Genomic DNA, 17,274 nt, shown 5'->3' on the forward strand with positions numbered 1-17,274 from the left:
CTCTGATAGTTAAGGTAATGGACACTGACCCCATCATATATACAGGGAGAATCAAGAGAGTTTTAGGTAAGCTCTCGAGAACCACTATTCTACTATTGTTCTTTTTCTCTCATTCTCCATTGTTGCTCTAGAATTTCACCAACTTAAATGTCGGAGAGTCCCCTGCCAAAAACTTCTTGGCAAGTGGACTTTGTTTCAGGTCAGACTTGCATTCGAGAGAGGCACTAACAACCCTTCAACCTTTCAAAACCTTTCCTCGATTCTTGGCCGACCGGCTCTTCATGTCGGTACTAACCGACCTCAATCAACCTCGGCCTCAACTCAGTTTCTAGTGGCAACAGTCATTTCAGTCTCTCTCATTACAAGAGAATAAATGGTAACAAAATTCATTTCAAAAGAAAATATATAGTATAATAAGGTCCAAAGTTGATTTCATTGTACAGTACACTCACCATGCCAACAAGCATGCCAAGTTGATCAGTTAAGTATGCTATCATAAACCTAACCTAATCTGACATGTTTGGTGCCAAACAAGTCGCATGGATTGGGTTGGATTATACGTTTCATAAAATATAATAGATTCTGAGCTTAATTCTTGACCAATAAAAGGTCAGCCTTCGGGCTAACAATTTTCTCACAACACCCACACTTCACCTTGATGCAAATCCGGCTCACTTCTAGACTTACTTGCAGGGAACCCCATTGGCCTACAGAAATATCGGAAGTAGAGCAGTGTCTAAATATCTAAGGACTCGTTTGGTCCTTGGAAAAAGAAGAGGGAAAAATATGGTCAATAAAAAAGTAATGAGATGCCAAGAAGGGGGAAAAGTTTTTCGTGCGCGCGTATCATCCATCGCGCTCCATCGCGTTCCCTTCAGTCGCCGCAAGCCGTGGCTCCCAAGGAACCGTACGAGTGCGCCTCTGATGGCTAAATGCTATCCTTGCAGTGCAAAACGACGGCCCCTCGCAATCCGTGGCTGATCGCACTTTTCCGCACGAGGACAACCTCCAGCCCCCCAAAAGCTGGCGCTGAAATCGAAGGGGTCTAGCTTGTAAAGACTCCATGGATGGGTCCATTCCACCTGTCCATTGGAATGCATCGGTAGGTGAAACCATCCGCCGAGGAGTGATGTCGAGCCTATCTTGTCATCCACATGGCCGGCTGCACTGCCCATTAATTCTTACTGTACTTTTTATCACACGTCTGTCCCGGCACACGTGCATGCTGGGTGGGACGAACGTGTGACAATGTGTTTAAAACTTTTTAGTTTCTCTGGATCAAAAATAATAACAGCAACACCTGAAGGCTTTGCTTGCCAAGCTGACATGAATTTACAAAGCCTAAGTTGATTTAAAAATTCAATCCATTAATATATTATCGTCACTTTTCCTCTGAACTGGTGTTTAGGCCGGGATTATTTTTTTGGCATAACTTAGCCATCTGATTGCAGCCTTAAGCAGTGCCGATGTCGTTGAGAAGCACATGACACGAGGCACTGTCTCTCTCTCAGTTTTTTTTATGAATAAATTAAAACAAATGAGTTTAAGTGTATTCGTGAGAATCAGTAAATAAAATATACAATAATGGAGCAGAAAGATGGGAATCATTACTTCTAGTTATATATGTTGTATTGTGCTTGAGCTTGCAATCAGAATGAGAGTTTCTATACTTGTCATTATGAATTGATGACTTTATGAATTGATGCAGAGCTTTGGTATTATCCATATACTTGAGTTATTTTAGTATCTATGTATTTGAGTTTACATCTTACCAGTTGTCTATCTTCATCATCTCATCTCTAACAATTAATCACCAACATCATGAATTGATGCAATTGACTCTTCAACAAGAAGTGGGCTCCCAAGCTGGACCATTGGAGTCGATGTGCATTGTGCCATATACTAGTCGGCGAATGTCGACCACCTAATTGTGGCTTTGTGTCCGGGGCCCACCATGCAATGCCCATCAAAGCACGACAACAGAACCAGCTCTTATCCGTGGGCCCCACTCTCACTTGAGTTTCGTCCAGCCCTGGGAGCTCCCCTTCGGTTCCTCTCAAAGCCAGCGTTAGCTCCGTCCCGAAGTCAAAGTGCCACGCCCTGGATAATGCTCAATCCCACCACTTAATCACGCGCAATCCCACATGAACCACATAACCAACCTCCGCCTCCACACCCTCTCTCTATAGTGTCCCACTCGCGTGGGACCCACTAGAGGAATCATGGGTTGTAATAATCGGGTTTTTGGGATTCAGGTCCTTGTAATGATAATATCAGATTAGTGGGGGTTATGGTGGGCCCCGTGGCGACCGCACGAGGGGTGAGCAGGGGCATCAGCTTCCACACCACGGTTCAGCGACTAGCGTGAGCTCCCAGGCGGGGGACGAGGTCCGCCGCTAACTACACTGATTAGGTCTCCTTGAGGGGAGAGAATCACCGGCCCTGCGGTATTCATAGGATGATAGAAAACTGCAGCGTCTTATAAATTTGTACGTGTATATTGAGAAGTAAATTGGACCGTCGATTAGACCGTCGCCTATGGTGCTCACTGCTCAGTATTTTAAAAAAAAATTTGGACAGATCGGAAGGCTGCTTTTCTATTGCTTCGTGATTTTTTTTACTTTTGATTCTACTGATTGCACTTATGCACACCAAAATGGGCTGTACTGGAAGAAAAAAAAAAATCGGCTCACACGCGACAGCTCGTTTCCCTCTTCCTTCGCCGAAGGACTTCTCTTTTTTTTGGTGAACCGAAAGACCTCTCTTTGCAATCCATCTAGCGTTGCTGCCACCAAGTGGACGGTGGACATATTTGCCGTTCGATGTCGATATCTGTTCCATCGGACGGTTAATATTTGTTTGAACTGGAGTCATAATGAAGGAAGGGTAAGTTGGTAATTCGTGAAATTTACATCGACCGAAACCGCGAACGTTTTGATGGCGTGTTTGACCTGCATTGCTGAAGACTTCGATAGAGAGGAGGAAAAGGAGAAGGAAAAAATCGATTGAAATAGAACGTCTCTGTTATCTCGCTCTCGGTGCTCGCCTCGCGTTCTCTCTTTGCTCTCTCTCGCTAAAAAAACCCCGGCGGGGAATTCGACTTTTATTATGCTTCCTTGGGCGGAGTGCTATTTGTTTGGGATAATTTTTGGTTTTTCCGTCGACAATTGCTTGTTTTTCTGCCGGTATTTGGGTTGGTGCGGCCGTAATTGATCTCAAACGGGAGGAGATTGGGGTGATCTGGAGAAAATTAGGGTTTTCCTCCTCTGACTTGAGGAGGGGAAGGTATGAATAATAATAGCGTAGAGACGGTGAATGCGGCGGCGGCGGCGATCGTCTCTGCTGAGAACCGAGTCCAGCAGGTCACCGTTCCGGTGAAGTTCGGACTCCCTTCTCTCGATTTTCTTCTACTATGATATCTCTATTTAATTCTTTTCTTGCATAACGATGAGATTGTCTCTAGTTGGTGGTTATTTTGCTAGTTCTCTGATTAACTGAAGTTAAAAAAAAGAAAAACCTTGCCGCGGTTGCAGAACACAGGAATTATCCGTGGATTTTATTGCTTTTAGTTCCTAGGCATTTTTAGTGTAAAGTTGCATGATCATTTTTATTTCCAAACAGACAAGATGATGAACTGCGATGAGATGAATCATTACTTTGTCACCTACTTTCTATGATTTCTTGGTCAAGTCATTGTGGTATAAAGGTTGTAATCATTATTCTTCGATTTAATTCTACCCTGAAAAGTATCTAGATTCAAGTCAGATCACTGATTAATAGACAGTCACGTTGCTCTGTTACAAGACAGAACTTTTCAGTTCTGTAATATTGTTTATATGTGATTGTACGCAAATATTGCTGAATCCTTAGTTCTTGCCTTTGTTGGATGCTTCGATTGAGAAGCTGCGGCTTAGTGGAATCTGGTACCCTGACAATCATGGAACATCACTTAAATGGCTATTTGAGTAACCATTTAAGGAGCGGGAAACTATTTTTTTAAGCGATTTTTTTTTGTCACATAATAATTTCACCACTCTGGTGATGTACTGTTTCTGGGTATAATTCCAGTTAGCATGCGCTTTTTTCTGTCTTTCTCCCATATGTAAGCCTCGGTGGTAAATAGAGAATTTATAATTTATTTATCTCTGTCTTAGCAACTAGTATTTAGTTTGTTGCTTTGTAATGAGTTTTGCTAATATTACCATGATACAGTACCCTGGGGCTTAGATTGCTATGTGGGTGTGAATCTGTTTCACCATTGATATTCATCAATTTTGAACTCTGACGTGTATAATTCAAGTCTCTGCAAGTCCAAGTAATATAAGTTTAAAGGATATCTATGCCCAGAATGCAATCAAAGTAAAAACGTTTTTTTTGTTGTTTAATTTTTAGATTGGAGGTGCTAATCTTCACCTTCTATCCCATACCCACCCCACTCCTCAAGGGTGGACTTCAACCAGAATGGAACCTCTGCCTCCCTTGCCCAAGCAGCAAAGGGTGATACCATCCGAGCAAGTGCTTGGTGGTCACTCGACATAAAACTAAAATGCATAGTACGATTTATATTTATCTATTTTCTTCTTTTACTATTCAATGCATTGTGCTGAAATATGTTGTTGATCCACAACCTGGATTAATGTAGCATGTTCCTGCATGAAAGAATGGTTTGATGTTAGATTGGAACAATGGTTACCTGATATATTTGCCTTTCAAAGAAAAGCCTTAGGTATTCTAGCTTCCAATAAGATGGAAGGTAGAGGGCCAAGGATGTTATATGAACCACTTATCCGAGGGATTTAGTTAAATTCAGTGCTTTGCGCTGGTTCGATGGCACTTGAAACTGCCTTTTTATACATTCCTCAAACTCCATAATGTATCACCCCTTAGCAGGATAATGACCCAACTCATCAGCAACTTTATCTGAAAAGAGAGCCAGGTTGTCTTTAGCAGTGTTATGAATGTGCACGAATATAGATTATGTAGCGGGTTTGATCCCTTTTTACTAAAACGGGTATGAATTGAAACTTGCTTAAAAGAAATGATAACTTTCTTTCCTGAAACAAAAATGATGGCTATAACTATGGTAAAGCAAAATGACCATGGGTAAGAGTGATAAGTAATATATATATACAAACAGAGTGAGTTGGGGAATGAATCGTAAGAGTGTTTCTAAAGGGAAGTTGCATATAAATTTTCTGTCATAACAAGGTGGAGGGTGGAAAGTAGAGCATCCCTTTGGAGAGGACAATGTTGAATGTTGTGGTTCTGAGTTACATGAAAGGTGCAAGTGAAATAGTACAGCCTGCTAGTTTATTTAAGATCTGTTAATCATTATCCACTGTTGCAAGAATATGCAATTTAAAGGATGTATCAGGTCCCCCTTTAGAGAAGTTAAGGTGACAAAAGAGTTGGCCTTGGTAAATCTTTTCTCAAACCTACTGCTGTTGGGCAGAATTTTGTTTGCAATTAAACTACATGTGGATGCATGGACCTTTATGACTCAAAAAGGATTGTGATCGCCCATCCTTTTCTGTTCACAGTATTTCTCTTGTCTTTTCTAGATGTATTCCAACTATGGATTAATGATATGAGAAAATTACAGATGATGCGAATTGAAACCCCAAATGTAGAAATTGAATTGGGTATCTTTTTCCTGCTAATCATATGTAGAACTTTTTCTAGTGTATGTTAGAATCACCACTTGTTCCAAAAGCTTAAGCTGATAGGATGAGGTAGATTTATTTATATATTTTATATTTTCTTACACTCCTCCTCACATGTCGGCCAGACTTTCCTTTTAATGGGTGAGCCCAATATGTGAAATTTTTAATAATGGGGTTAAAGAGTGCCAAGATAGGGTTCGAACTCAGGACCTCTGCTCTGATACGATGTTAAAAGAAGCAGAATATTTGAGAAAGAAAAAAAATGTTTTATTCTGTGTTGCACTATATGATTACAAGGCTATTATATATACACATCGATTGCAGGATAAGGATGAATGCCGAAATGCAAAACAAACAAACTAATTTCAGCTGTTCAGGATAAAGATGAATGCAAACTAACGTGTGCTTTTCAATAGTGTACCTAAGTATCACTAGTTTGGAGATTATGTCAAGATCTCAGTGATGCAAACATCTGCACCGGTTTCTAGATGTGATGTCTTTGATTAACCTTATTGGATTCTTAATGTGAATTTGTTTATAGATAATAATATCAATGAATTGCCATGGCTTTTGGTTCTTATTTGCATCTTGGACTTTCCATCCTTAAGAACTTTTCTCTTTATTAAGTTGCTATCCGTGATGTTGATTCTGTATGGGTTCATCGTAAAGGGGAGGAACTGAATACATTATGAAATTGATATATAATAATAGCAAGAAATTTGTAGATTCCGTTCTTCTTTGTAACAGTTCATTTTTTCCTCTCTTGGGGATCATCATAATAGGGGAGAAGCAGTCGGCTTCTCTTTCCCCCTTCAGAAGTACCTCATTTTTTCTCATCTTGCTCTCTCTGTTCCGTTTTTTTCCTCTCCTCCCTTTGAAATTCATCCAGCAAGGTGGATATCACATAGGGAGGAGTTTGATATTTTAAACCTGAAACTCTCATCAAGCTTCTTTATTATTTTAGAATCTGGATATGTGATAAGAAATAATTTTTAGATAGAACTTTTATTGCCTCTTCTCAAAACAGAAAAGATAGAGCTTTTATTGTGGCCCACTATTTCAAATTACTTCCTCATTCCATTTGTTACTTTTCCTTTTTTCCCCAACTGCAACCCAAGAAGGAGAATCGTGTGCTCGACTTGTTTGTCAGTCACTAAAAGCTAATTATCACAGGTGAAGTCGAACATTTTACTAGAGAGTCATAAGCAAACAAAGTGTATATTCATTCCTCAATTTTTATTCTCATTAATCCTATGGACTCGTTTGTTTTCTAATGTGGAGTTGTACTGGGTCAATCTTCTTTGATGACCCAGGCAAATGCCCTTTATTTTTCTGTGTAGAGTGCTGAGTAAATAGAGGATGAGAGGGATCTTGGACAGATATTGCTCAGAATTGGACATGTTGAAGATGAATGCAGTTATTGCAACAAAATAGTTATCTTGAAATATATGTTTGGAGCTTGTGAAAATGCCAAAAACGTGGAATGACTTAATGTTTGCCCATTATGATAATTTTTCTTCCATTGTGACTAGATAGTTTTCAAAATATGAATACACTGTCATTTATCCTATGTTTTTTATTGGCAGAGGAGAAGATGGCGAGCTTGTTTCAGTGTGTACTGGTGCTTTGGATCTCATAGACATCGTAAGCGTGTCAGCCGTGCAGTCCTTGTGCCTGAACAGACACTACCAAGGTCAGATGCGCCTGCCCCTGAAAATCCCATCCACCCTCCTGCATTTGTTGCACCTCCTTCCTCTCCAGCTTCCTTCCTCCAATCAGAACCCCCTTCTGTCACCCAATCGCCTGCAGGTCCTCTATCCCTTTCTGTTCTCTCAGCAAATTCCTACTCCCCCAATGGCCCTGCCTCCATCTTTGCCATTGGGCCTTATGCTCATGAGACTCAGCTAGTCTCGCCTCCTGTCTTCTCCACCTTCACAACCGAACCATCCACTGCTTCATTTACTCCCCCTCCAGAACCTGTTCAGCTAACAAACCCTTCATCTCCTGAGGTTCCATTTGCTCAACTTTTAACCTCTTCCCTGAATTCCAACTGCAAGCAGAGCGAAGCCTATGTGTTTCAGTCAAACCAGTTTTACCCGGGAAGCCCGATAGGGCGCCTCATATCACCGAGTTCAGCATGTTCAGGCACTTCATCCCCTTTCCGTGATGTCGAATTCCAATCCCCTGCTGGTGGCTCCTTCCCATCGTTTCCAGTTAGCGAGCCACCAAAGATCTTAAGTGCTGAAGGAATTGCTGAGCTCAAGCTGATACCTCGACATGCTCGCAACGGTGGTTCGCTTTTGGATGGTCAGATCACCGCAGCTGAACCTAGGGTGGATTCTGCTATGGGGTCTCATAATAATGAGCATGCCATGGATCACAGAGTATCATTTGAATTGACTGCAGAAGAGTTTGCACGCTGCTTTGGGAAGAAAACAGCAATGTCAGGGGAAACTAACTCAGGATCTTCGCAAGCTGCAACAACTGCAGGAAACCAGATTACTGATGAAGCCAATAATAGCAATGAAATCTGTGTCGATGAAACTTATCATGACTTGCCTGAGAAAGTGCAACCCTCCATTGCCCTTCCAGCAGCTAAAGAGTTCAAATTTGATAATGCTGATGGAGCACCTCCAGACCCTAGTGTTGGCTCTGATTGGTGGGGCAAATGAGAAGGTTGTTGGGACAGCAAGTGAGCCTCGCAAGAATTGGGCATATTTCCCTATGATACAGCCTGGGGTCAGCTGATCGCCGATCCTAAATGCATCCTATATGTGGAAAGAGGAGCCTCCATAGCCGGCTCTATGGTTCATGGCCCCCATTTTGGCAGCTTTGCCGGGAACAGGAGGCCCGGGCATTCTGCAAACCAAACTTACGAAGATCTTTCAGTGGATGATGATGGTGAGATGGACTACTTCGCTAGCTAGCTGCACCTCAGGTCCTCTCCATCACGGGAAAAAATAAACACAAGATTTTGATGTCTTATGTGACATATGTAATGTGGTGTAATAGTCCTTCTGTTCTCGTACCAGGAGTACAGATATCTACAATGATGGATCATATAATTGTCATATTATGGCATTATCAGCCTGTGATTTTTTAGCTCTTGGAACTTGGTTATGTCTTCCCATTTAGCTAATCTGCTTGCTTCTTGGTTTTAGTTCTTGTTCGGTGTCATCAGGTCGCCGGGCAGCCGAAGCATCTTCACCTCCCATCCGAGAGTATGACATTGGTGCATGATGGCATGGAATTAATACCACCCTCCAAAATATGTGAGTCAGTACTCTTCAATGCTGCAAAAAGCCTGGAAGGAATAAGTTAAAAGTTGAAGGGCCTAGCAAAACTACGGGGTATACTTTCCAGATTATCTTTTGCTCCTTATCTAGAATTAATCTTCAGAATTCAGGACAGAGTGAGATATTAGATTTAGGATAAGACAATGTCACATACCTGCAAAAGTTGCACTATTTGCTATGCACATGATGTAGGTGCAACCAGTTACATGGGCCATGCACAACATGCAACCCGATGTAGCCTAGAGTATTGCTTAGAAAGCAGACAGTCACTGAAAAATATGATGGTATAACCCAGCTGTAAGGAGGAGTTGATTACCTAGAATGGATGTCAAACGTCGTATTCGAGCTTTCCCAGTCCATCATCCAAACTACTAGCATTAAATGGTGTCGTGGTTCTGCCACCCAAACTCGCTTGGCAGTTGAGAAAATTCAAGAGATCTGGAAATTTAAATTTTTGAACCCTGCTGAGATGAACGTGGAGTCGGCCCGGACTACGTCTGCACATACATGTAGAGGTAGCAATCCTCTAATATTTGAAAAAATAATTAAAATATAATTTTCTGTCGGATTCCCTTTTAGACAGTTGAAATCTATTCAAGATTCTCCTCAATCAGTGTGCCGTCATGTCGGTGATTTACAAAAAGGTACGAACAAACGAACACCTACCATGGGCACCTTGGCAAGTAGGATTTTCCAACAGTCCTGGCCATACGGACGGTCCAACTAGATGAGAGATTCAACAGTGTTGCAACCTTCTCGGACATTCGAGCACGGCCCCTGTTAAGGAAGACAGGAAGGAAGCTGTACACAACCCATTCAACCCACCAGGCACCACGTACTATTTTTTTGGATGCGACTTTCCACTCTGATTGCTACGGCAGTGGAAACTTTATGGCCACTGGCCTTTGCCAGCTTTCTCTTCGTTTCCGTCTGGTGATTCTCTCTTCAATTATGGAACCACATCTGTGCACCTGCCATGACCCACCTTCATGTCAGTCCACATCGTTAGCCTCCTTCCTTTTTGCAGTGAAAAGCCATCCAGTTTTTTTTCGCACTTTTAGGCCATCGGCTCCTGGTCTTGGCTCCGTGGATATTCTTTCTGGGAGTCTGGGAAAGGCAGACTGGTGTGAAAGGTAAATGTTTTGCGTTTTTTTTTTTTTTTCTTGTGATCGGCATGAAAGTTTTCGTCATTTAATGCATCACTCGCCATGAATCTGTGCCTTTCGAGGACCCTCTTCTTGATCTTTTTCATTTGTAGGATTAATATTCTCCGATTTCTAAAAGGTTTTATTCTTTTTCTGAACTATTCTTTTTAAGGTTTTGGCGCATATAATTGTAGAAAGTAGAGAACCAGCCTTCCTGTTTACTCTAGATTTGCAGAGTTTTGGCGTCTATATCCAATATCCTTAATTTGTGGGACTGTTCGAATGCAAGGTGGGTGGAGTTATCCTCCTCGAATAGCTCGCGGGGGCATCTAAAGAGGCTCAACTCTCTAAGCCACAGAAATGGCCATGGCACACACTGTGAAGGTGGTACTAGGCTCGGTTGCCTTTGGGATCTTCTGGGTCCTAGCCGTTTTCCCTGCGGTACCCTTCCTTCCAATTGGAAGGACTGCAGGATCTCTTCTTGGTGCCATGCTTATGGTCACCTTCCGAGTGATCACTCCGGAAGAAGCCTATGCAGCTATCGACCTCCCGATCCTTGGCCTCCTCTTTGGCACCATGGTCGTCTGCGTCTTTCTTGAAAGGGCCGATATGTTCAAGTACTTGGGTAAATTGCTCTCATGGAAGAGCAGAGGTGGCAAGGATTTGCTCTGCCGCATCTGTCTTGTTTCTGCTGTGTCCAGCGCTCTATTCACCAATGATACTTGTTGTGTTGTCCTCACTGAATTCATCCTGAAGATTGCAAGACAGAACAATTTGCCGCCGCAGCCCTTCCTTTTAGCCCTGGCTTCTAGTGCTAATATCGGTTCTTCCACGACGCCGATCGGTAACCCGCAGAACCTAGTTATAGCTGTTCAAAGTGAGATCTCTTTCGGGAAATTCTTTTCTGGGCTTCTTCCTGCGATGCTTGTGGGAATAATTGTGAATGCTGCCATTCTCTTATGCTATTACTGGAAGTTGTTGTCTGATCAGAAGGATGCGGAAGTGGTTCAAGCAGCCAAAGACGTGGTTGCTGAAGAGGATGTCACCTCTCACCGTTTTTCGCCTGCGACTTTGTCACACCTTGCTTCTACTACTTCTCAGGATTGGAGTTCTGCAATTGATTTTGTTATAAACGGAGATATTGGGCATGCCGAGAATGACATACAGTCAGCCGTAAGCGGCGGCGCTGAGTCTGCAAAGGTCTCAAATGTATCGAAGGAGGTGGCAGGGGTTGGTGGAATTTCTCAAAGGAGAGAGGAAGGTGTGTCTGTGAGGAGATATGTGAGAATTGGCAGCCGGATGAATGGTCTGAAAGAAGGGTTCTCTCACCATTCTTTGGAGGAAAAGGAAATTCCCATGGAGAGGTGGCAGAGATTGTTGTGGAAGATATGTGTCTATATTGTGACTATTGGAATGCTCATTGCTCTTTTAATGGGGCTAAACATGTCGTGGAGTGCGATTACTGCTGCTCTTGCTCTTGTTGTGCTGGATTTTAAGGATGCCTGCCCTTCTCTGGAGAAGGTAATTTTATTTTGAGGTTTAGTTAGTATTATGCAGGGTGAAAAATTTGCATTCTTCCACATCCTTATGTGCTGTATTCCTGAAAAATTTGCTATTACCGACAAATTTTTTTGAGGGAAAATTCCTGACAATTTTTTTAAGTCTCGTAGAATTGGTATCCATATTTTTCAGCAAAAGTTTATGATAATTCTTCATGAAAACATTTTAGACATGGCTGATGTATCTGCTGCAAATGCAAACCAGGTTTCTTATTCATTATTGATATTCTTTTGTGGGATGTTCATTACCGTCGATGGATTTAATAAAACTGGCATACCAAGTGCTCTGTGGGATCTGATGGAGCCATACACACGGATTGATAGTGCTGGAGGGGTTGCAGTTCTTGCCTTCGTTATCCTTGTTCTCTCAAATGTTGCCTCTAATGTACCTACTGGTAAGTTGAGCTCATTTGTTTTGTACCATTAGGTAGTGGAAGTATACATGATTGTGAGAAGGTTCAACTTCAAACTTTATTATGTTCGGTTCCAATAGGTTCTCTAAACTGCTATTTTACTACCTTACTAACTTTTCTCTTGCATGTGAGGATTAAAATGTATTGAAATCTTCTAGCCTACTCCATGTACATGTCTGGATGTTTGTTACCTGGAGAAAAACTGGCTTCTGTGCTTACCCTGCAAGCTTAAACTTTGGAGAGTCTAGATATCAACAGTTGAATTTAGCTTTATATACTGAGTAGATTGGTATTATTGGGAACTCGAGTATAACGTATATGACACCTCTATATCACATGGATTTACGATTGCATAGAAGCTACTTATGATGACGCTGCCTAGACTGCAGTAGAAAATAATATCTGTCCTTTTGCATTTGTAAACTTGTTCGCATTGGTAACAAATTTGAAACTGTAATTAGTTAGAATATGAAACTGAGAATGATTTTCCATATACTATTCTCCTGGTGAAACTGCAAAAAATCTTACTTCCTGATGGATTAACAATTAAAAAATGATTTTTGGGGTATGAATTGTTAGCGGTCAAAGTTTCGAACAAAAACTGAAACAGGTTAGGAAATTCCCATATTAAATCGCCCAGTATATCGTTCTGTGCTATCAAGAACAAGGAAAAATCAAAGATAATCTACAAACTGCTTACTTGAATGGGAACCGTTCTAATGGGCTTGTTCGGCCATATGCTTGAGCGCTGAGGAGACAGGCAATGCAGTTTGGTGGATGTTATGAGATCTCGAGATCAGATTGTGATTAATAGTCAAAATCTCTAGAAATCAGTCGGTTATCTATGGGCTGGGGTAGTCACAAGTTTGTCTGACAACCCTACCCTGACTGACCTTTTACATCAAAAGGAAAAAAAGAGGATGCCTAAATGTACTGCTTTACATAATCTTAATAACTCCTTCCTGAGCTGGAATTTTAGCCGAATACTCCAAGCTTGTTTGGCATATTTTGAATCTGTTTTCTCCCTGATTTTTTTTTTTTGTGTAAAAATTCAATACATCTAATCATGGTCTCCAGTCGAAGTACTTCTGGTTGTTCTTATATTTTCTCTCTGATAAAGTGGCAATGGACCTCAACATGTTTATTTCACTAATGAGATTTTTCCTCTTCCCTTTTCATTTTGTGTTACTCTTGGATGCTTGGATTGTCACCAAACAGCAACAATAAGTTCTTTACTAAGAATCCAGTTTCTCGAAACCATTCCCTTTAATTGTTCCTATAGAGGTTCACGACTTGATTCAGCACATGAATTTAAAATTCAAATCATTGTAGGCTACCTTTTTCTCATCTGGCCAGAATGACACTACAAATATCATTGTTAGAGATTTAAACCCCTGCATCATCATATCCTCTGTGGGATGCAAATCAAATGTGCCAGTGAAGATAGTAAGATTGGCTAGGGCATGTTTCTACTTATCTTAAACTTCTCGTTCAACACTAATTGCTTCCTTGCAGCCTCTTTTGCAAAACTGACTTTCAACTGCAGCATCAAATTTCATATAAACTCCAGGGTGAGCTTTATCAGGCTTTCTATCGTAATTCGTATGCAATTATGTTCCATTCCATGTAAAGGGATTTGATTTGCTGAAGTGGAAATCGACTTGTCTTGTATGTAAGAAAGCTAACAAACACATATAAAGTACATCCTTTGAGAAAGAGAAATTGAGACATTCAACAAGTTTCTTCAATACCAAGAGGGTGTCTAAACTTTTCAACAAATTCTTGCTTAAATCCACTGTGAATTGGTTATAAAATCAAAGATTTGCATGCAAGCCTGTGCCTGTCCATGTTGTATGGCATGTTACATTGCAGCATCAGATCAGTGCATGACATGGCACGACACGTACTGTACCAGTTCCAGGCCAGAACAGCACTGCCATGCGACAGTTAAAATCTTTATAAAGGTCTTATACTGCTCATGCTCATCACCATGAAGGAGGATCTACAAGTTTTTTAATGAAGATATTTGTAGTTAAAGGCCAATTTTTGTCTGTCACCCACAATGCTTTTTTTGTTGATATCATTTTTTTAGCTACATGAGTAATTTTTTTAGAAGAAGTTTGTTCTTCATTCTCTAGTGTAACTCATAACTGGTCTTGACTTAAATTGCTTGATTGACCAGATAGATTTTAGTTCACTTTGAATATTTCACCTTTCTGTTTATCATTTCTCAGTGTTAATCTTTAAGTTCCTCACATGTCTGTGGAGTTGCTTCAGAAAAGGGCATGTAAACATAGGAAAGCCAAGTGAGAAGGGATATAAATAGCAAGAAATTAATCTTTATTGCAAATTTCGCATGATGGAAGGTATAAAATAACTAATATGGAGTTAGAAGTTTGAGGATCTTCAGAAATATTTCACATTTGACTTCATGAACCTGTGGAACTAATGAAGCAACAACAGAACCGAGGAATATTAAGACATGGATATTTGGACTGTAGAGGAGAGGATGTCACTTACTGATACCATGAAGTTTTCTAGCAACCATTCAGCAAGCTGAATGAGAGATGTTTGTTAACTTCCAATACAAAATATGTTTGTTATGATTGCTTATTAATTCAATTAACAGTTTGAGAGGAATGATCTTGATAAATCCTTTTTTGATACAGGTAACTTTGTGTACCTAGTTGTTGGAAGATAGAAATCATATTTTCCTTTTGTTGAAAGCGATGTACAATTTTAGATGTAATAGTTTCTGCATGGTTAAAAAAATCCATAAGGTTGGTTCTCTTCAGACCTCTGATTCCTGCTGCTCCCCTGGCTATGATATAAGTTGGAATTTAGCACCTATAGAGATCTCATCTGGTTCTGAAATTTTGCTCGTTATCAAAGTTACTGCATGATAATGCATAATAAGGTAATTGTCTTGCAGCTTACTCTGCATTGTTCTGCAAGGATTCAGCGTCATACATCCATTAGAATACCCTCAAGTCCTTATTAAGTAACTTACAAATGCATTCACTTAATGAATGATGGTTAGTAATGTGGAAAACTGCTTTTATATGCCTAATATCTCTCCTTGTCTCTAGTTCTGTTGCTTGGAGCTCGAGTGGCAGCATCTTCAGCGCACATCTCTCCAGCTGAAGAGACCAGGGCATGGCTCATATTAGCATGGGTGAGTACAGTTGCTGGGAATCTATCGCTACTGGGATCAGCTGCAAACTTGATAGTTTGTGAGCAAGCTCGGCGGGCTCAGTTTTTTGGTTACAACCTCTCATTCTTGAGCCATCTGCGTTTTGGGTTCCCTTCGACGCTCGTTGTCACAGCTGTTGGCTTGCTACTTATTAGGAACTAATGATTGCACCTGGTGAAGGACCATGTAGATGGTGAATCTCTTGTATTTTACAATAGCATGTCAGTCCATGGAAAGAGGCAAGAACTGGTAGCCATTTTGGCACATTTGGAGGTAACTAATAGAAGGTATGCTTGGTAGGTGAGGGGATTGTAAATAACTAATAGGAGTTATGCTTGATAGGTGAGGAGATTGTCAATAAAATATGGTGGTCATGTGATGTTATGTAGCAAGTTGCTCACCATATGGGAGATTGCAAGGCAGACAGGACAGGCCGAGTGGAAGAAAAAATAAAGGAGTGGATGGGGATGACCTGCATGATTTCAGAGCTCCAGTACCCTGCGAGAAACCTCATTGACAAGCTTATCATGTAGCTCTATAATGTCAAGCTTAGTATGCCTGTTGCAGCAAACCTTGTTCTTCATGGCTATTGACACCTGTTGCGCCAAGATTCAGTAGTTGTTGTAGTAATTTCATCAAAGTAGATATAATTTTGGTCTCGGTTTGTCATTGTTATGTATCTTATGGAGCATACTGCTCTTCCAGGCTAGTGTGATGGGATATAATTCATGTTCATATGCAACTTTCAGGGTGGTGAAATGTAGTGAGCTCTATAATTCGGTGGACTTCAGCACTCAATCATAAGGATTGGTATTCAGTGCTCAGTCTACCTTTGCTGTGCCAGAAAATTTGCATACCTCCGAGCAAAGATGATCATGAACTCAGTTGAAATAACTCAGAAAGAGAGTGGCGCCTAGCCGTTGAGAGCGTCTGTTGAGGAGATTGATCTCCTACTTCTTCACCTCGAAAACCTTCTCTCCGGAACTTCTTGACCATTCATTCTGTAACAGTGGAAATTAGCCCTCGTAAGGCCGACAATATTTGAAGGAGCGGTTGCTTCCTTGAGCATGTGAAAATATAACTTGGTGAAATTGGCTCCTTCCAAAGAGGGGTGGAGGCATGGGCAATTGCCAATGGGTTTGACCCAAGGTTTCAGAAAGCTAGTCTCATGGTTTAAAAAGACTATATCTGGAGGCGAGGTAGAAAAATATAGCCTCAAAACTTTTACTTCAGGGTTACTACTTGACATGGTACGCTGTACCGTATCATCCGTACTGTACCGTACCGATATTATAATAGGGTGGCACCGGTACGGCAAATTTTGATTCTTGAGGCTTATATTTATGAATTAAAGTATATCCTTCACAATGATCTTTAAGGAACAGAAGAGGCATAAAGGAAGAGTTTGTTTTCTCATGTATTATTCTTTTAAGATTGAAAGTAAAAAAATTTACCTTCCAACTTAATTGCTTGTTAGAATTACAATTATGCTCTTAGCGAAGCTATAAACTCATCACTTTCTCATCTTTATTTTTGAGATTCTACCTTATGCTCGGTACTTTGCTCCCTAATCATTATGCTTTAAACTGCCTTTGACGCTTTACGTCTTGTGTTTTCAGGCTAAGCTGCCTCACCTCTGTTTTTAGTTTTTCAAAACACTGCTTCAACTCAAAACTTGAGCTTTTTTTGTGTTTTCATAATTCACACATTCAAAACTAGGTTAGTCAGGAGTCAGGTTTAAATTTCATGGTATCAACGCTTATCGTAAAGTTAATTATCTTTTAAAGGAAAATAAAGGAGACCCCTAAAAGTTTGGTTCCCAGAAAAAAATGAAGAGAACAAATGAAATGTTTCAATTTTTAAAGAAAATTAGAGAGAAGATGAGTTAATCAGAGAGGTTAAACTAACCAAGTAGTAAGCTAATAAAGTTTGGGGCTTGTTTGATTTAGGGAGGAAAGAGTTTATGGAAAATAATGTTTAATTTATTATCTCCCTGTTTGTTGAA

The 17,274-nt window shown here is 40.7% G+C and overlaps 1 protein-coding gene and 1 pseudogene across 2 annotated transcripts; both read left to right on the forward strand.

The window, feature by feature from the left end:
• Positions 1-2,964: 2,964 nt before the first annotated feature.
• On the forward strand, positions 2,965-8,802 carry LOC103698949 (annotated as a pseudogene).
• A 1,055-nt stretch (positions 8,803-9,857) lies between these two features.
• Positions 9,858-16,054, forward strand: LOC103698921 (silicon efflux transporter LSI2-like). Of its 2 annotated transcripts, none has more exons than XM_026801795.2 (4): positions 9,858-10,092; positions 10,277-11,625; positions 11,869-12,058; positions 15,166-16,054. In XM_026801795.2, the coding sequence occupies exons 2-4, from the start codon at positions 10,465-10,467 to the stop codon at positions 15,429-15,431; spliced, it is 1,617 nt and encodes a 538-aa protein (XP_026657596.1). In that variant the 5' UTR covers positions 9,858-10,092; positions 10,277-10,464; the 3' UTR covers positions 15,432-16,054. The 2 variants fall into 2 exon arrangements, with proteins under 2 accessions (XP_026657596.1, XP_008779194.1); XM_008780972.3 differs by having other exon boundaries at positions 9,868-10,092; positions 10,394-11,625.
• Positions 16,055-17,274: the final 1,220 nt, after the last annotated feature.

This window comes from Phoenix dactylifera, chromosome 18 (genome assembly GCF_009389715.1).
Source record: "Phoenix dactylifera cultivar Barhee BC4 chromosome 18, palm_55x_up_171113_PBpolish2nd_filt_p, whole genome shotgun sequence".
Classification (NCBI taxonomy): Eukaryota; Viridiplantae; Streptophyta; class Magnoliopsida; order Arecales; family Arecaceae; genus Phoenix; species Phoenix dactylifera.